Genomic DNA, 18,752 nt, shown 5'->3' with positions numbered 1-18,752 from the left:
TGCAAACCTCAAAAGGTGATGGCGATCACTGCGTCTATCTCCTTACTCAACTTTCCTCTGCCATTCCATTTGAGGATGTTTGAAATACTTTCTTTGTGTATTTATCTTTGTTGGTGAATCATTATCTCACTATTTACCCCTGAAAGTCGCGAACGCCTCTTGCACAGACATGCCACCACGGATAGCCTCAGCACACTTATCGTCTGCCGCAGCGAGCCCAGGTATCTTCTCAAGGACCTGCTCCGCCAAATCGCCAGGCAAGAACACGACACCATCAAGATCGGCAATGATGTATCCTCCCGGGCTAATCATAGCATCCTGCTTGGCAGACTGAAGCTTCACCTCGACGTTGATTTCAGATGGGAAACACACAGCACCACCGGCAGTAGTTCCAGTGCCTCTTGCAAATAGCTGGAATGATTTTCGTTAGCCAGGGATGCATAAGCATTGAGCGCATGTCCAATGGCTCTTACCGGGAAACCGAGGTCTCTGTGCTCTTGGAGGTCGCGAAGATGTCCGTCAATTACGACCCCCTTGGCCCCGAGGATCTGGGCTCTCAACGACATGAGACCTCCATAACAGGCGTTCACATGCGGAGCCGGCTGTGAGACGAGAACAACAGAATCCTTGGGGATCTGGTCGATCTGCGAGAAGGAATCGTGATGAGCGTCCCGGGTTCAATCTGTAAAACTTGACTCAGGAAGCTAAACTCACGTAGTTGCCCTTGACCTTCGGCGCAGATGAGTCGCTCTTGGGAGCAAACTTAACAGTAAAGACGGGTCCGACAATTTTGGTCTTCCCAGCTTGGTACTCTGGCGAGTAAAGCACGAGTCCCTCTAGGAAGCCTCCGTCAGCACGGCCAAGCTTGGAGAGGCCATCCGAGATCTAGTTAATTCAGTAATTAGAGTCTTGTGGTATGGAATATTGGCCAGAAGTCGGTCTACTCACATCACAGCTTGACCATTTCGAGAGACGCTCCACGATGTCGGATGTTGACGTCATTGTGAAAATAAGCAAATCGTGCAATTGAATTCGAACGTGAACGACAGCATGCAGCCAATTTTGGCTTCTAGAGCTCTCTTACTAGGGTTTTAATCGAATTTCAATCGACCTGAAATGACGTCTCTATCGTCAGATCGTTCCGATTGTCGGATAGGTCCCACGCGGGGTTGTAATCAAAGCCGGCGCCGCGGGGCAGTTTGTTTTGTTTCGGGGAAAAGCCGGCTTCCTGCAGTCACACTTTCGGGATTGGGCCGATACCACAGGTCGAAAGTCATGATAGAATTCTGGAGCAATCGTGGTTATCCGCGTGGGGAATAGAGTTTTACAATGGATAGCTCAGTTGCAACATGAATTTCGGCATTGGTAGATTACGATTGACACGATCTAATGGGCAGCATCAGCTTCGTAATTGGCGATCAGTTGAAGTCCTCATAGTACGAGCTGAGAACTTGATTCCGGATACAGAGACATGTGCTTCATTCGTGTTGATAACATGTACATGAATTCGAATCTCCATATACCGGCATGCCTTATGCTTTGCCAGCTGAGCCCAGCACATCCCTCATTACCCGCTCAATAGACCTGGCATAAACTTCCGCCCCCTTCATTTTCAGAACGGTGAGCTCCAACTTGCCCGCATTTTCTGCGATGAAGTCTGTGTACTCGTCGCGGACCGTTCTGTTCAGGTTGATTTTGACCATGCCATGCTTTCTGGCGGTCCTGAATTGCTCGTCAGACACACCGTGGGTTCCATGCAAGACGAGGGGAATGTCGGGGATGGCATTATGAATGTCGTTGAGCCTGCAACAAAATATCAGTCAAAATCAGGGCTCCGTTATAGCCGCTGGATTACTTACAGAGGCAATCTCCAATATTTCTCCGGGCCACCAGGACCGTAATTTCCGTGGATGTTTCCGAAAGACGGGGCAAGGAATTGCACTCCTGTCTCCTTCACGAAATCTCTCGCAAGCTCGGGTCGTGTAAAAATCGTCTCAAGATCGACTGTTGGCAGACCATCCTCGCCGCCTTCCAGCCGGCCCATCTCAGCCTCGATCGCGATGCCCTTGGCGTTCGCGATCTGCACAATCTCTTTGCACTGCCGGCCATTCTCGGCTTCGTCGTGGATTGAGGCATCGACCATAATGGAGTCGAAGGGAAGCTCAAGCGCCGCCTTGACGTCTTCCGATTCGATGCAGTGGTCGAGATGAACCGCGATGGGAACTTTCGCGGTGTGCGCGGCGCCAATCACGTACTTGACGAACTCGGGGCCTTGGAATCGCATCGTCCATGGGAAGACTTGGATAATAGCAGGCGACTTGCACGCCTCAGCTGCTCGAATGACGGCGATAACACCGTCATCATTATAACTATTCCCGAGTCAGCTTTATGGAAGGCCAAGAAAGAATGCAGTTCTCACCAGTTGTACGCGCCGACAGCGTAGCCTCCTGTCCTAGCCGCCTCAAGGATCTGGTACGTCCTGTTGTTCTGGGGAAAAGATGCCATGTTTGCGACTATTTCTTCGAGCAATTTGGTAACGTGAATATTTCAGTTTCTACTCGTCTAAGATAACTGTTCATATGATTCATCCGAGAACCATCCACGGCGTGAGATGGTGGACACGACGGACCTTCTGTGACCCACTCGGCTTGACCCCGGCTTGTAAGTGCTTCGCGCGATGCGATCGTGTAATTGAACTGATCGGGTCAAAATCAAGTAGATTTACGCAGAAAAACGAAGATTTACTCATTGGGTATAGAAAACCGTGACTTGAAACGAGATATCATTTTGAAGACTGGTATCCCCGCGAAATCACATATTTTGTCAATAAATGGTACCATTATTCGCTTGATCGCTTTCTCAAATTGAGATAGAATTCTCCTGATGCCACAACACAACAGAGAACCGACTGCCTATTTCACGATTTGGCTGGATAATCATACAGAGTTGAAGGATTATTAACCCATAAGTCCTGCCATTCCTCTCCGTTCAACCATGTGCTCAACGACCGAATCCACGCCGGGTTGTCAATCTTCAGGAAAGGCTCTTGCTCATCCTTGCTCCTCAGATGCCTGTCTTCGTGTCGTTGAGTATGAGGCCAGTCACTACCCCAGACCAGTCTCTTGGAGTTCGTCCTGACAAGCTCCTGCACAATGTCCTTGAGGTCTTCGAAATGGGGGTCAGCTCGAGAGCATCGATAGGGTGCTGAGATCTTGATCCATAGGTTTCCTCCTCTCAGTGTGTTCAGCAGGTCCTGCCATCCCGGTTGCTCCCTGACAGGCACAGACCCAATCGCTGCCATGCTGGGAGTTTTGACAAGACCAATATGATCCAGAACAACAGGCAGCTTTGACTGTTGAATGACCGGTCCTAGCTTGGCCCAGTAAGAGATGTTTGGTTGCTGAATTTGAATGCTCCAGCCATTGCCAGTCGGGTGCCATTGAAGAAGCCTGTTGGCCGTGGACTTGATGAGGTTGACTTGCTTGTCGACGTCGTTCATGGCCTGGGCCTTGAAGAAGTCCAGCCTAACGCTTCGAATGCCGGCTCTATGATACGTGTCCAGCAGCTCGTCTGTTACGTTTTCGAGGTCAAGGACGCAGATGCCGCGTGCCGTTCCGTTGAACTGCTCCAGGTAGTAGAGTAGAGAAGAGCAGTCGGCCCCGTATGATAAGCCATGTGCGATGCACACGTGCGAGACGCCGATGGATTCTTCGAAAGCCTTGAGCTGCTCCAGTGTTGCAACGGAGGGCGTGAAGTGCCTCCCAGAGGCGAAAGGGAAGCGTGCTGGCTCGAAAATGTGGTGGTGTGTGTCCCATGCCCCGGCGGGAACAACCTTAGGCGCTTCGGTGATTGAACCCATGATCTTTGACTGAGTAAAAAGGGATTGCTCATTCAGACATGGACGAAGAAAAATCATGTTATATCAGAGCGCTTGGGGGTCCTTCAATGACTGGCTGCCGTCAACGGAAGCCTTGAGAAGTATCCTGGGCATGACTCGGTTACTGACATTGCAGCATGACATCGGCTTGATCCCGACTGATATTGCACCGCAACCAACAATAGGGTCAAAAGTCATTGTATAAATATTTTCTGCCCGGCAACTGCACTTTTATGTGGAAATGCAAGAGGACAATTTCTAACGAATAGTACTTTAAATGGAGTACTTGATGAACAGAACCCAGGCAATGATAATCAGAGAGCAAACCAGCGAAATACCCACGGCCGTGAACGACCTTGCGGGCCTTCTGCCGACGAGGTCTCCTAGCTTTCCCTCCTTTTCAATGTCCATGCGCTTCTTATTGCTGATGCTAAGAATGCCCGCCAGGTATCTGCGGTCGAGGATTCCATAGAACAGCCCAAGGCAAAACTCCAGGCCCTTCACGGCAACAAAGAAAGCAATGACGCGCTCATATGTTCCTCCAGGCGTAATGTCTTGCAGCCTGCCAGCAATCATGTCAACTATGACACTTCCGCTGTTGTTGAAAACCTTCCAAATACCAAATACAAGCCCAAGCTCGAGTTGGTTCGGCACAATTAGTGGGATAGATGCCAGGAAGGGCAGGGCGTTCATAGTTGATGCCACAGAAGCAATGACCATTGATCCAAGTGCGTTGGTCTGGGTGTACCCGATAAGACAGTACACCAGAATCCAGATGGCTGATGTAAGACTGACAAACATCATGCGGTAGCCGACATAGTCGAAGAAAGACCCGATCAGAGGTGCACACACAACGGGGATAACTTGCTGGACGGCGGAAGTGTAGCCGGCAAGCTGAGCGGTGGAGCCCCGGGTTTGGGTGATGATGTCGGCGTTAAGACCGCTAAAGCCACCAACAACACCAGCTTGCAGAATTTGAGTGCAAGCAACTAACCAGAAGAAGCGAGGAACACGAAGGAGAGCTCCCCAGTTAGGAAGGGCACTTAGAGTGCGGGCCGTTGCTCTGGTCCTGAACGTGGCAACCTCATTATTCTGCGCGCGCTGTGCACGCTCCCGAGCTCTGATCTCCATGGCGAGCTTTTGACCGGTGGGCATCTGAGTCCACTCGGGCCGGCTTCGGGCCCACCAGACGTAGAAGATGTTTTGAATGAGGTTGGCGAAACAGACGATGGCGGGAATCCACAGGGCCCACCCCCAGAATGATGACGCATCTCGCATGGGAACCGCGGTGGCCTTGGCGATGAGAACGATGAGCTTTCCTGCAACAGAAGCCGTCAATATTTGATTCACTTTTAATCTGAAACATTCAGACTACTTACCGATAGACAGGTCCAAACCATACACAAGTCCGAGTCCTTTGTGTTGGAACCAATGGGCCAGAATCTTCGGTGCGGCTGTTGGTAATCTGCCATACACAACAGTCCGATCCTTGAGTCAACTCACCTTTGAAGTGCAAGTCTCAATGACAGTACTTCCGAAGCCCATAATCACTCGGCCCGTCACAACCAGGGTGAAAGAATCGCTATTGGAACCAGCCGCTGACACGACAGCGCCGATGAAGATTGCGACCGAACAAGCCAACGAACCCCTGTACAAAACAGGGCATCAGTATCTGTTCGAATTGTGAGGTTCTTCGGCCTAATAACCGACCATTCGACGCCATAATGATCCAGCCCGTATCCGCCGAGAATCGGAAGAATCGTGTTCACGAGTGACGTGGCCGAAGAGATGGCACCATACTACAGTCTGTTAATTGTTGCTCTCATGATCGGCCACGAGAACATCCATGACCGTATGACGACTGACTTGTGAGTTGTTGATGTTAAGCTGCTTGATCAGAGTGCTCTTGAGGGGTCCCAACGTATTCTCGGAGAACGACGAGCCCCAGGACAGCGCAACACCACATATCAGGGCGGTCAGCTTCCAAGTCCAGGGAAAGTCCCTGATCTCGACAGGATCTCCGGAGGGGCTGCTGCTGACGTCGGCAATGCGCTTCTCGTCGGCATCGGAGTCGAAGCGTACCGGGGTGGCGACGTCGGCGTCCTCGGCTGCGGGGACCGGACGATCGGCAGGTTTCTTGGAGGCCATATCGACGGTTCGCGATCGCCGTCAGCAATCAAAAAGTCCAAAGCGAGAGAAGAGAGGGTGATTTGAACGAGGGTATCACAGCTGGAAGACGTCGCGACGGCGGCTTTTAATCAATCTTGTCTTGTCTGATCATCAGATAAATCTTCCAAGCCTGTGCCCGACGCCGAAGTACTCCACACACCCCCGATGCAACACTGGGCACCCTGCCTTGGCGGTGTTTTTTTTTTTTGTTAGCAGGATGCGAATCCGATTTCGGTGGGCCGGAGGTGTCAACTAGGGTCATCCAGTTTCTCGGGACGCAGTAAGCCATGCTATTGAATGGCTGCTTTGGAAATAGTCGTCCGACACTGAGGGTAGGGAGAAGTCAAAGTGGATTCGGAAAGTAGTAGTGTTTCATTTTACTTGTCTCTTCAGCAAAAGTACGGACAATGATCCGTCGATGAGCCTGCAGTCGGTACCCTGGACTAAGGGACTGTGGCATGCAGCAACCTTTATGGGCATCGGTGAGAGAACGGCTTAATAGAGGAACGAGACTTATCTAGCATGTTGAACTCTCTAATTTGAGATTCCACCGCAACGTAGATCAGGAACTCATCTCTCAAATCGTCGTGGTCGTTTGAAGCTTGTCTCTGGCCATTTCATTGGCAAACGTGATCCGCAACCGGGGCTAGACGCCATACACACGGTTATTTTGAAGTTCTGCCCTCACAGTGAGCAATTCTGAGGCGCTAAAAACCCTGTCACATTGGGGCGTGAGTGGGAAAAGCCCTCACTGTGAGAGACAGGCGCATGACAGAATCCCTGCTAGCGCCGAGATGACCGGTTGAGCTGTCCGCGAGATTTTTCTGATGTGGACCCTAAGGGATAACTGCCATCAGCTGCCATTTATCTTATCAATCTGATCACATGCCCCATCTAATCAATCTAGGTAAGTACACCTACTGCTCGCCCCTTGTTTGGACATCACCTCGTTACGTCCGATGGCAGCCTGCTCAAGAAGGACACTATGCAGATTTTTAATACCCCCACCACAAAGCAAGGCGCAAATGAGAAAGCTGTCAAGATCTACCTCTCTTTCCTTTGCTGCCTTATGGCCTTTGTGATCGTGGCAAGTTGGCTACGGGAAGCGTGTCACAACACCAAGAAAACGCCCTCAAAAGCGTCCTCCAGAAGACTACTCACTGCGCGTCACAGTCTTCTCCTCGCCTTCCAGTAGGTTTTGGAAATAAGCTCGCGATATGACGAACTCTGGCTAATAGGCTTCATGCAGAAAGTTAGAGAGACGCGTGAACCTTGGCTGGTTCGGACGCCCTTCTCTCGGATATGTCCTCATCATCGGAAGCTTCATCGCGGTCAACGCCACTCTGTGCTCCAATATTCTTGCACTTAGGCACCTGCTCAATCATTGGGCCTCAAGATTCGGATGGTAAATGTCCATGTCAGTCTAGGCATAGGGATGGAAGCTAACATCTATGATCTTATAGGATGAGCGTCATCAATATGATGCTGTGCGTCTTCTTTGGCCTCAAAAACACGCCGCTGAGCCGGGTTGCACATATCTCACACGCTGAGCTGAACTATTTCCACCGACTTGCAGGATACGTAGCTGTGCTTCTCTTGGCTCTTCATGCCATGTTTTACACGGTTCACTTCGGCCGCCAGGGTCGTTTGGTTCAACTATTGAAGAAGGAAGATCTCGAGGGCATCGGAGCGGGTATTGCGATGCTTGTTTTGCTCATGGGAATCGCAAGACATCGCCGCTACGAACTATTTTACATCAGCCACATCGTGGCTTTTGTGGCAGCTGTTATTCTGACCGGCCTTCACAGACCCAACTGGGCAAAGAAGATCCCAGTTGTCATGATGTTCACTGCGAGCATGTGGGTAGTCGATCGCATGATACGAGGGGTGCGATTGGTGAGAAATCTCATCAACAACTCCGCGACCTTCTATCCACTACCCGACGGCGGCACGAGGGTGATCTTAAGGAAGCCAGGGGTCAAGAAGATGCTGCCTGGAACTCACTGTTTCCTCTGGATACCGCGTATTCACCCTTACGAAAATCACCCGTTCACTGTCGTGAACAATGACTCTGCAGGCCTAGAACTCGTCATGAAGTCCCACCAAGGCTTCACCAGACGCGTGGACGAGTTTTCCAGGAGTCGTTCCAACCGCACTGCATGGGCCTCGGTGGATGGTCCATATGGATCGCTGCCAGATACAGAGTCCTACGACAAATTGGTCTTGGTTGCTGGAGGCAGTGGAGCAGCATTCACATTTGGTCTGATGAACCGTATGATGAGCCGCTACGATAGAGTCAAAGCTCAATCTGTTGATTTCATCTGGACAGTAAGACAATCAGGTTGGTTCAGCGAACATATACTCAAGCTGCGAGACATGCTTTTCTAACACCATGGCAGAACATCTAAGCTGGTTTCAAGAGCACCTTCACAAAATTTCGAGATCCGGATCTAGCATCGATGTCAAGCTTTACGTTACTGGTGATTCGCCCAGAGGAGAAACGTCCGCCGAAATGCCCAACGATGCAAGCACAAATAGAGGTGTCGTCAATTATGGGTCCATATCGCGAGATACGGAGGGACTCTTGACGAGCACTGCCAACAATGACATCGAAGACGCCTTCAACATCAGATTCGAGAAGGTCAACATAGAGCAGGAGATCGGCGTGGCGTTAGAAGGCGTTGCGACTGAACAGAGGGTTCTGGTCGCCACATGCGGGCCAGAATCGCTCATGGACGATGTTAGGGACTCAGCGGATAGATGGCGAAACAGTCGAGGGCTAAGGATAGACATCCATTTTGAGAACTTTTGATCATAGATGAGACTAGATGAGACTAATAATATTTAGACATAGACATGCATGAACCATTAGTCCGCCAGTTCACGGTATCGCAGGCTTTGCACACAAGTTGACTCTCGACTGTGGCCGTGGGAAGGAAATGCATTCACAGCTTCGAGAACAAAATCTCAGTCATTTAGTGGAGCTACCCATGCCACGTCACCTTAAAGAGGACTAGTCTGGGACCATGGGGCGATTGATAAGTGAGGCAACCAAGCTGACCCCGGCATGGTCTGACGGAGAGTAAAAAAAAAAGGAGCGCGGGTCGGGGATCTCGCATTTCCGAGTTAAGCGCCGAGAACGGTCGGTGGAGACCATGTTTTGCAAAAGAAGGAATTTAGTCCTCTCACAGTGAGGAGGACTGGACCTTTCATTATCGCGTGCAGAAGTCTAAACCCCACGCCTGCTGCCAGCCACCACGGCAACGATGGAGGCGGTATGCTTGTGCAGCTCAGTCCGACTTCTATCGAACCAATATGACGAGAGCCAAGCTAGAAATCTGATCCCTGCCCTTAACCGACACCTGGAGGATCTGCGCCGGCTTCTGGCGCAGTCCAAGTCGCTCTCCCGCGATGTGCAGTTCCACGTCACCCCCCGCAACCAGCGCACGAGCAAAGCGCTGGCCGTCGACTCGCTTGACCTTACGCCGGTCAACCAAGTCCGGGAGCAGTTCAGAGAAAACATTGACGGGTTCTGGGCCGTGTCTGATAACAGAGTGCCTGCCGAATTGCGCCGGCGACTTGCCTGCGTGGTAATATTTCTCAGATCGAAGTTGGATGCGCAAGTACTGGTACCGCCTCAAGTTGCCGAAATATTCCCAGGGCAACACAACTATAGCGATATTCGCAACTCAGGCAGGAAGTATATTCAGATTGCACGCAAACTCGGCGGTCTTGGAGCAGTTCTTTGGCTTCCGCTAGATGTTCCGCCATCAACGTGAGAATTCCATTGTGCATTGGGCTGAACAGCCACTTACATGTCACAGGTATGAGAGGTATCTGAACATAGACGACGAAGAAGTCTTTAGCCACTTGCTCAATTTGTCACCACGATATGAAGACTACACAGCATTTGTGCAGCGTCTTATCTTAAGTCAACTCCGAGGTCGGTCGCACCACACTCTTGATGATTTCATCTAATACTAACACAAATACACAGACCCTGCATTGCCTTCCTCGTACTACAATCTTTTCTACGACTACGCCGATGTGCTTCCAGCAACAGATCAACTCCTATTACTCCTTTATGCTTATGGAGGCTCCGACGTACCCGAGGCCCTCTTGAAAGGCGTTCGGTCGCCGCAACGGCGGTGGAACAGCGATGGCGAGATTGAAACTGTCTCGTCTGACAAGTTCGGTCTGCCCACCGAGCTTACCAACCTTCTATCCGACGACATAGAGTGTTCTCGCGCGACAGAAAGCCCGTACATTAACAAGCATGGCCTGGAAGACAGGACAAACGTCTGGTCTCTATGCTCCGAACTTGCAATGTTCTTCTCCAGAGTACTAACCCCCAAAACGATGGACGAACTCGGAAACGTCGCACTCAAACTGCTGTGCTTTGTCGTCCCTCCATGTTACGAAGGAAACACAGAATGGTTCGTCGCTTTGCCTGCCCAATGTATTATTCTTTACTGACAAGCAAGGTCCGCTAGGTCGCCAACCCTCAAAGCCGCCGTTTGGGCGGTGATGGACAAGGCCACGACAACCTTCAAAGTCCCAACACCGCTCAAGGCAGAGGTCATCGACGCGCTCCTCTATTTTTCTGAGCGGGACCACATACCAATGCGCCGCGCCGCCGTCGACAGGGCAAAGTCGTTCCTGCGCAAGCCCATGCCGTACTACTTCCACGCATCCGTCGTACTCTCCCGGAGCAACCTGCTACGGCTCGACGGCGAGTTCGCGAAGTCGGAAGCGCATATCCGCGACTTCATCTGGCGAGGGCCGCAGCCGTCGACTCGCAAGGACCACGCCCTGCTCGGACGCCTCCACATTTCTCAGATCGAGAACAAGATCAAGTGCTATGACAATGATGTGTCGTCGTTCATCTACAACTGGCAAGCGGAGCAGCCGTTATCGACACTCGATATAGAGGTCACCTTCCGATTGCAGAGCACGGCAGCGCGCTTCTTCCAATCCATTGGTGACTTTGGGGCCGCCAGGGCTTCGATAGAGCATTTGATGTCTTTGGACATGACGAAGCCGATTCGTCAAAACACGCGACGCCTCTTATGTGGCAGGCTTGCCGATATATACTGCAACATGCAGGAGTGGGCGATGGCCGCCGATATACTCCAAACGGAGCTCGGCACGACGGAAGACGCCGAGCGCTGTCGGCGCGGACCCCGGAGACTGCTGCTAGCATCTGCAGAGGTTGACATTGGACTTCAACGATTAGATGCTGCTGAAGCAACACTGAAAGAGCTCGAGGGCTACGAGCCTGCCGAACTAGACAATCTGCACGACCAACAGCTGCACATGCGGCTGTTCATAGGCCATGCGCGAATAGCCAGCTTCAGAGCAGATCGCCAGGCGGCTGTACTGCGGTGGAAGTTTGCCCTCGAGGAAGCTCAGAAGATGTATACCCTCGGGCCGGGAGGCGGGTTCACGACGGCGATAACTCATCTGTCTCTGGCCCATGCTCTGCTGGCCATGGGCGATAGAGATGGCGCGCGGGAATCTTGGGCTGCCGGGGTAGAGATTTTGAGGACGGAGATATGCGAGTTTTGGCTCCCGATTGTGCCGACGTTGTGGCTGCAGATGGTTGCCAGAGATGTCCATGAGTCGCAAGGTTGGTCTTTACGCATGATGTTGCCTGGAGGAAGGCAGGAAGTTACATACCCCTGATGAATGCATTTATGATTTGGACGGTCTGCGTCAATGATTGCACGCTGCATGAAGCAATTCGCTATCTGAGCATCATCAGTTCCCAAAGACATTAAGCGGAAATTTGTTGAGTATGCTTATTCATTGTGTCCAGATCTTTACTTGATCATCACCATGTCACCATGGATGGCATCTAGCGATTGAGACTCGATTGCACACCCGAAGGAGTGACATCAATATTGCTCAGTGCAATTCCAGCACAACAGGATCAAAATACATTCCCTCGCAAATCCTGCGTAGTACGCGATACCGACCACCACCGTATCCTTCGCAAAAGTCCCTTCTGGCAAGCTGATTATTCGGCAAGCGAGCCGGATCAGACCCCTGAGCCCCCAAGCCGATTCAGGCAGGTCAAGGCCAATAAGTAAATACAGCTCACCCAAAGTACGCAGCGTAAGCGACGCTCTCCGCGACACCTTCCAGGGGCTACTGCTGCTGTGCCGCAGAATCCTGCGTCATTCGTAACACGGCGGTTTTGGTTCGCCCGAGTCGCGTTGCGTCAGCACCTTGACGTCCGTTATCTTACGTGGTCGAAGCCGTTTGCATTCGACGTCGTATGCCCTTCATTTACCTCTCAATTGCACGTCGGTCGCGATCGATGAGTGACATCTTGACAAAGACACATTCCGACTGCTCTGCAAACCTCCGCGATGGGTCTGTGGCCAGCACCGCGGGTCCCGTTCGGGGCCGCCGTGTGCCCCGACGACAGTCTTGGCCGCCTTGTTCTCGGGCCGCATCGAGGCTGCTCGCGAGCTCCATATTTTGATTATCAGTTTGAAGTCTTCGGGTCAATCACACCCTGCGCCGTCGCTATCATCTGGGGTCTACATCGTGTATGGAAGCTGTGGAACAAACCAGCCGTGAACCAGGGGTCATGGGTGGCTCATCTCAAGCTTGTAAGCCCAATGTTCGGAGAGCACCGCGATATCTATGGCTAACACTGCCACCAAGCTTCTCTGGCACGCACTCGCGGTGCTCCAAATCTTGACCCTGGGCGTAGCCGCCTTCCGAGGCGGAGAAGTCGCCGGAGACACTAGCGTCATCATCGCCTCAGGTTCTCTGGCCATCGCATCCAGCATCCTCTTCATCTTCGTCTCTAGGCTCGAACATCGGAGAGCTCGTGCGCCCTCCGCTGTGCTGCAGACGTTTCTCCTGGCCGCGATCATCCTTGACGCAGCTCGTCTTCCAAGAGAATGGGCCTACACTTACAACGGCGGCCTTGCCATTGTCAATCTCCTGATCGTCCAACTCGTCATAAAGGCCCTTCTTCTCACGGCGGAGTCAGCATCGAAGCCCGCCTTCATCACCATCCCAGCCAGCAAGGCTACCCGAGAGGAGTTGTCCGGCATCTTTGGCCGGAGTCTTTCGCTCTGGCTCAACCCTCTATTGATGTTGGGCTGGAAGAAAGACCTGGTAACTGAAGACCTTGAGCCGGTTGATGAGGCATTGTCTGGTGAAAAGCTCATGAGGAGACTGTCTACAGCCTGGAAGAATGGTAGTACCGAGCTCCAATTTGACTTCCTTAAGAACTGGGTACTGACCTCATCCGACATTCAGTCGACCAAGCCCGAGCCCACGCCCTCTCGATCGCCCTCCTGAAAGCCTTCTCACCAGAGCTCCTCTACACCCATTTCCCCCGCTTCATCACAGTCGCCTTCGGCCTCGCCCAACCGATCCTGGTCCAAATCACCATCGAGTACATCCAGAATCATGAAACAACGCTCGTGGAAGAGGGCTACTGGCTCATTGCCCAATTCGCATTCGTCTTTATCGGAAACGCCGTACACAACCGTCCCTGCCCTCTCTCACTATTAGCTGCTCACTGATTGATCACAAACAGGTATCCTCCCTGTGGACAAGCCAGCTGTCCTACCGCCTCATAACCAGCATCAGAGGCGCCCTCATCGCCATAATCTACCAAAACATGCTCTCCCTCCGCGCCGAGAGCGGCACCTCAGAGGCCGCGGTCGCCCTCATGGGCACCGAGGTCGAGTGGATCACCGTCGCGGCGGAGTGGTGCCTCGCCGTCGTCCCGAATTTGGTCCAGGTCGCGCTGGCGATGTGGATTCTCGGGAACCAGCTTGGTGCCGCGTGTATCACGCCCGTCCTGATTGCCGTCGGTAAGGGGTTCACTGCGAATGTTCCATCTACCTCGAGAATAGATGCGCTGATAAACATTTAACAGTTAGTGTTCTGGTAGCAGCGCGGCTGGGCAAGCTCATCCCGCCCCGCCAGCGCCGCTGGCGCGAAGCCATCCAGAAGCGCGTCGGCGTCACGACCCAGGTCATGGGCTCCGTCAAGGGCGTCAAGATGAGCGGCCTCAGCGGCACGGTACAAAACCAGATCCAGGGGCTCCGGGACTTTGAGCTCGAGGAGTCCAAGGAGTTCAGGAAGATTCAAATCTCAAACGTCCTCGTCGGTGAGTAGCCCTTCATCTCCGTAATACCAAACACCGGCTGGCTCACAATCATTGCGCAGGCCAACTGCCTTCCATTATGACCCCGTCAATCACCCTCGCCGCCTTCGCCATCACGCAGCGCCTCGCCGGCGGAGAGCCCCTCAACGTCGTGCAGGCGTTTACATCGCTCTCCCTACTGGGCATCCTCATCAACCCCGTCTCCGAGCTCGTCATGGTCCCACGGCACCTCGCCATGACGATCGGCTGCCTTGACAAGATCCAGGAGTTTCTGGCGAAGGAGAAGAGGGAGGATTACAGGAACGTGAAGTCCCGACGACAGGGACAGCCCAATAGGGCCGTACAGGAGCCCACACCGGAACAGCCGCTGATCAAGGTCTCGGGGGGTTCGTTTGGTTGGAGCAGCGACAAGGCCATCTTGCACGACCTGGATCTCGATATCAACCCGGCAACGCTGACTGTGGTCGTCGGCCCGGTCGGGTCTGGCAAGTCGACGCTGCTGAAGTCGCTGGTCGGCGAGACGTATCGTAGCGCGGGCGATGTGGAGTATGCCGCGAGTCCGGAGGTTGCGTACTGTGACCAGGACCCATGGATTTTGAATCAAAGCATCAGGGACAACATCACCGGCGGCGCAAACTACGACGTGGGGCTGTATGACAAGGTGATTGCGGCGTGTCAGCTTGAGGAGGACATTCGACTACTCCTGGATGCAGATGGCACCGTTGTAGGGAGTTCCGGGGCTGCCTTGAGCGGCGGGCAGAAGCATCGCATCGTGAGCCTTATTTTCTGCATTGCTTCGTTCGTTCCAAACTAATGTCTTCCCAGGCGCTGGCTCGAGCCATCTACAGCGGGAAGCAAGTTATCATCATGGACGACACCCTCAAGGGCCTCGACTCGAACACGGCTTCGAAATGCTTTAACGCGCTGTTCGGTGCTCAGGGGCTCCTGCGAAGCGTTCAAGCTGACCAAAAGAGGTCGGTCATCTTTGCAACTCATAACGGTAAGCTCCCCCTTTTGGTTTCTTTGAGATAACCCCCTGTGAAACAGTACTAACCCCGTGATTGAAGCCCAATGGCTCCGCTTCGCCGACCAGATCCTCTCCCTCGACGTCGACGGCAAGATCTCCGAGCGAGGGTCCTTCGAGGAGCTCAGCAAGTCGAATGGCTACGTTAGCAAGCTTCGGGTTACGCAACTGAGTGACTCGGACGAGGACACACCCGAGAACAGCGACGAGGAGACGAAAGACGACGTTGAGGCGCCGAAGAAAGACAAAACTGTCGCCGGGGTGAAGCCCAATGGCGCCGAAAAGCTGAAAGCAAGCCGTGGCGCGGCGAATACCAGCTCGTTGCTGTATTACATCAAGTCCATGGGCACGTCGGCGTTCTTTCTGTTTGCGACGATGGTGCTTTTCCAGATGGGGTGTCGGACGATGCAGCGTGAGACCACCCCTCGTTGACAGGCGATGATGGGCTAGATGCTGACGAGTGTAACACAGGCCTCTGGGTCAAGTTCTGGGTGGCTGCGAACGAAAACCACTCCGATCCGAACCTGGGGATGTGGGTGGGAGTGTATATCCTCTGGGGCGTCTCGACGGAAGTCGCTGTTGCCATTGAGACGTAGTAAGTACTCCCTCTACTTGGGGTGTCCATCCCTCGGTATCGTTAATCCATCTCAGCTACTTTCTGGTCATCATCGTCCCGCACTCCGCCAAGGGCCTTCACTTTGGAGTTCTCAAGGCCGCACTCGCGTAAGTCATCCACTCCCGCTATCTCAACTCCAATTGACGCATATTACAGCGCCCCAATGTCCTTCTTCGTCAAAACCGACACCGGCGTAATCATCAACCGGTACTCCCTCCCCTCTCACACTCAACCAACCATCTAATACCGCACGCAGATTCAGCCAAGACATGAACCTAATCGACCTCCCCCTCCCCCTCGCCTTCATGCTCACCTTCGACTGTAAATCCCCCCCCCCTGTCTCCTCCTCCTTATACTACTAGAAAACTAACCCACATCCAGACTTCACCCTCGCCATCGCCGAAATCGTCCTCACAACCCTCGCCACCCCGCAGCTCACACTCCTCATACCCATCCTCTTCCTCGCCCTCTACCTCCTCCAGCGCGTCTACCTCCAAACCTCCCGCCAAATCCGCCTCCTCGACCTCGAAGCCAAGTCCCCACTCTTCTCGCACTTCCTCGCCTCGGCCTCTGGGCTCGTCACCATCCGCGCGCTCGCCGTCACAGCCGCCGCAGAAGCCGAGAACCTCGCGCGCCTGGACATGAGCCAGCGCGCGTTCTACGTCATGGGTAGCTTGCAGAAGTGGCTCCTCCTCGTGCTCAATCTCGTCGTTGCGGCGCTGGCGGTGATGCTCGTGAGTCTGGCGGTTGCGCTGCGCGAGAGCGTGGATGCAGGGTTGCTTGGCGTGGCACTGGTTAGTGTGATGGGGTTCGGGTACTTGTTGATGCTGCTGCTGAAGTACTGGGCTGATCTGGAGACGAGCCTGGGGGCTGTGGCGCGGATCAGGGAGTTTCAGATGGAGACGCCTGCGGAGGTTGATGGGGATAAAGAAGTGGAGAGCGTGTGGCCTGCCCAGGGGCGTGTGAGGATTAGTGATGTGTCTGCTGCGTACGACGACCACCAAGTTCTGCGGGGGGTTAACCTGGACATCCAGCCTGGTGAGAAGGTGGCGATATGCGGGCGGACGGGGAGCGGGAAGTCGACTCTTCTCGCGCTCCTGCTCCGCCTGCATGACCCCTCGCCTGGGAGTATTGAAGTGGACGGGGTGAATATCTCGACGGTGCCGATTTCACGGTTACGAGAGAGTCTGGTCGCGCTCCCGCAGGACGCGCTGTTCCTCCCTGGCTCCGTCCGCCGGAACCTCGACCCACTGGACAAGCGCGAGGACGCAGCGGTGTGGGAGGCGCTGGAGAAGACGCGCCTCAAGGGCCTCTTGGAGGACAAGGGCGGGCTGGATGTGGACTTTGAGACGGAGTGGTTGAGCGCGGGGCAGAAGCAGCTGTTCTGCATGGCGCGGGCGATGTTGAGGGAGAGCAGGGTGTTGTTGCTAGATGAGGCGACGAGCAGGTGTGTTTTCTGTTGCTGTGGAGTGATGTTGACTGACGTGTTGGCAGCTTGGACCAGGCGACGGAGAAGGTGGTGCAGGACCTTATCAGGAGCGAGTTTGAGGGGTGGACTGTCATTGTGATTGCTCACCGCTTGCAAGCTGTGGTTGACTTTGACAAGATTGTGGCGCTGCAGGATGGGGAGGTCGTCGAATTTGATCACCCGAAGACGCTGCTTGAGCGGGGTGGGGTGTTTGCTTCGTTGTGGAAGCTTCAGGAGGGATGATTCCCGTAGACCTGGACATGCGGTACGATGTTATCGCAACGCCGCGCGATAGAGTCATAGAAAGCTTTTCTTTGTCTATTATCCTCATTAATCTCATATCGTTTTCATCATCTCATCCATAACCATCCCATCCCTTATTTCTTCATAATCCCAACAGCCTCCTTAGCCAACCCCTTCACCTCCTCATCAGCAACCTCACCCTGCGCCGCCGTGAACGCCTCCGTCCACACGCCCCACCTCTCCTGGTTGAACCCCCTCCACTCCTTGCCGCCAAACTTGCCGCCCGCCTGGCCCGTCTTGGCCTCGAGCGTGGCGTCGCGGGCGGCGAGCTTCTGCAGCGTCTCGCCAGAGTACTTGATCCAAATTGATGCCTGCCTCAGCGCGGCGCTCTTGTCGGCGCCGGCGGGGTGCTCCTCCTCGAAGGCTGTGCGCAGGGCCCACAGGCCGTAGGTGGAGTAGTCGAGGGGGTCGGCGGTGCCCTCGGAGACGGAGGCGCGGGAGGTGAGTTGTGCGAGGAAGGCGGCGAGGTTGTCCCAGGATTTCTTGTCCTCCGTTGAAGCGGATGCGTCGGTGACGTCTGCGGTGTTGTTAGCAAATGCAAAAATTCAGAGATTAAAGGCCTCATTGAGCGTTTCCCGATTAGGCAGGTTGATATCACACTGACACCAGCAGATCAAAAACGTGGAGTTTGAAGATTGTGAACGCACCAAAATTCCAGAGATCGCGAGCAACCCAGCCAAAGGTAGGCAGATCCTTCCACACGACGCCTTCACTCAGGTGCAGCGCCTGGCCGTCGGAGCCGGTGACGGTGGTCTCGCGCAGGCGCTGGACGAAGTCGACGAGGGGCGCCTGCTTTTCCGGGGGCGTTTGCTTGGCGGTCGCGAAGATGGCGTTGTACGTGTCCCAGAGGAAGTCCTCGAGGGATGACTCGGCGGCCTTGGCGAGGTCGTTGTATTTCTGGAGGGTGTCGTCGAGGGCCTTCTTGTCGCCGCCGGTGGTGAGGTAGGCGTCGAGGGCCTTGTAGGCGGGGAGCCCCGCAATGGCACTATTCACGCCCATGTTCTTTTTCGAGTTTGGATGGGTTTGTGGTTGATGAGTTGGGGAATGGCTGCGAAGAGATGTTGCAGTAAAAAGAGAGATTGAGAACGGTGACGTGGTGTTAACGGCCGTGTGGAAGATGGACGTAGACCTTGGAAGACGAGGAAGGCAGCCCAC

At 53.8% G+C, this 18,752-nt stretch overlaps 6 protein-coding genes across 6 annotated transcripts; 2 read left to right on the top strand and 4 right to left on the bottom strand.

The window, feature by feature from the left end:
- Positions 1–129: 129 nt before the first annotated feature.
- On the bottom strand, positions 130–1,002 carry GCG54_00013621 (Protein DlpA; the record flags this gene model as incomplete). The annotated part of the gene is made up of 4 exons (XM_045413472.1): positions 130–411; positions 474–644; positions 715–885; positions 949–1,002. The coding sequence occupies 4 exons, from the start codon at positions 1,000–1,002 to the stop codon at positions 130–132; spliced, it is 678 nt and encodes a 225-aa protein (XP_045265106.1).
- Positions 1,003–1,532: 530 nt separating this feature from the next.
- Positions 1,533–3,859, bottom strand: GCG54_00013620 (putative fructose-bisphosphate aldolase; the record flags this gene model as incomplete). Its single annotated transcript, XM_045413471.1, has 4 exons — positions 1,533–1,803; positions 1,860–2,369; positions 2,420–2,487; positions 2,963–3,859. The coding sequence occupies 4 exons, from the start codon at positions 3,857–3,859 to the stop codon at positions 1,533–1,535; spliced, it is 1,746 nt and encodes a 581-aa protein (XP_045265105.1).
- A 291-nt stretch (positions 3,860–4,150) lies between these two features.
- Positions 4,151–6,025, bottom strand: GCG54_00013619 (uncharacterized protein; the record flags this gene model as incomplete). The annotated part of the gene is made up of 5 exons (XM_045413470.1): positions 4,151–5,196; positions 5,257–5,320; positions 5,381–5,525; positions 5,588–5,676; positions 5,744–6,025. 5 exons carry the CDS (start codon positions 6,023–6,025, stop codon positions 4,151–4,153), a joined length of 1,626 nt encoding a protein of 541 aa, XP_045265104.1.
- A 1,006-nt stretch (positions 6,026–7,031) lies between these two features.
- On the top strand, positions 7,032–8,858 carry GCG54_00013618 (uncharacterized protein; the record flags this gene model as incomplete). Its single annotated transcript, XM_045413469.1, has 4 exons — positions 7,032–7,237; positions 7,296–7,451; positions 7,510–8,387; positions 8,446–8,858. The coding sequence occupies 4 exons, from the start codon at positions 7,032–7,034 to the stop codon at positions 8,856–8,858; spliced, it is 1,653 nt and encodes a 550-aa protein (XP_045265103.1).
- A 454-nt stretch (positions 8,859–9,312) lies between these two features.
- GCG54_00013617 (ABC transporter FUM19) lies at positions 9,313–17,537 on the top strand (the record flags this gene model as incomplete). Its single annotated transcript, XM_045413468.1, has 18 exons — positions 9,313–9,821; positions 9,871–9,989; positions 10,044–10,482; positions 10,540–11,675; positions 12,551–12,666; positions 12,722–13,265; positions 13,328–13,551; positions 13,611–13,890; positions 13,956–14,189; positions 14,249–14,958; positions 15,012–15,186; positions 15,254–15,622; positions 15,682–15,805; positions 15,862–15,933; positions 15,983–16,033; positions 16,083–16,147; positions 16,208–17,273; positions 17,321–17,537. The coding sequence occupies 18 exons, from the start codon at positions 9,313–9,315 to the stop codon at positions 17,535–17,537; spliced, it is 6,450 nt and encodes a 2,149-aa protein (XP_045265102.1).
- Positions 17,538–17,671: 134 nt separating this feature from the next.
- GCG54_00013616 (uncharacterized protein) lies at positions 17,672–18,599 on the bottom strand (the record flags this gene model as incomplete). The annotated part of the gene is made up of 2 exons (XM_045413467.1): positions 17,672–18,114; positions 18,245–18,599. Coding segments are annotated over 2 exons (798 nt in total), but the record flags the coding sequence as incomplete, so codon positions are not given.
- Positions 18,600–18,752: the final 153 nt, after the last annotated feature.

The sequence above is a fragment of the Colletotrichum gloeosporioides genome, assembly GCF_011800055.1.
Source record: "Colletotrichum gloeosporioides strain Lc1 chromosome Unknown consensus_38, whole genome shotgun sequence".
NCBI lineage: Eukaryota > Fungi > Ascomycota > Sordariomycetes > Glomerellales > Glomerellaceae > Colletotrichum > Colletotrichum gloeosporioides.
The sequence above is the reverse complement of the archived record's forward strand: the minus strand, read 5'-3'. Positions and strand labels throughout refer to the sequence as shown.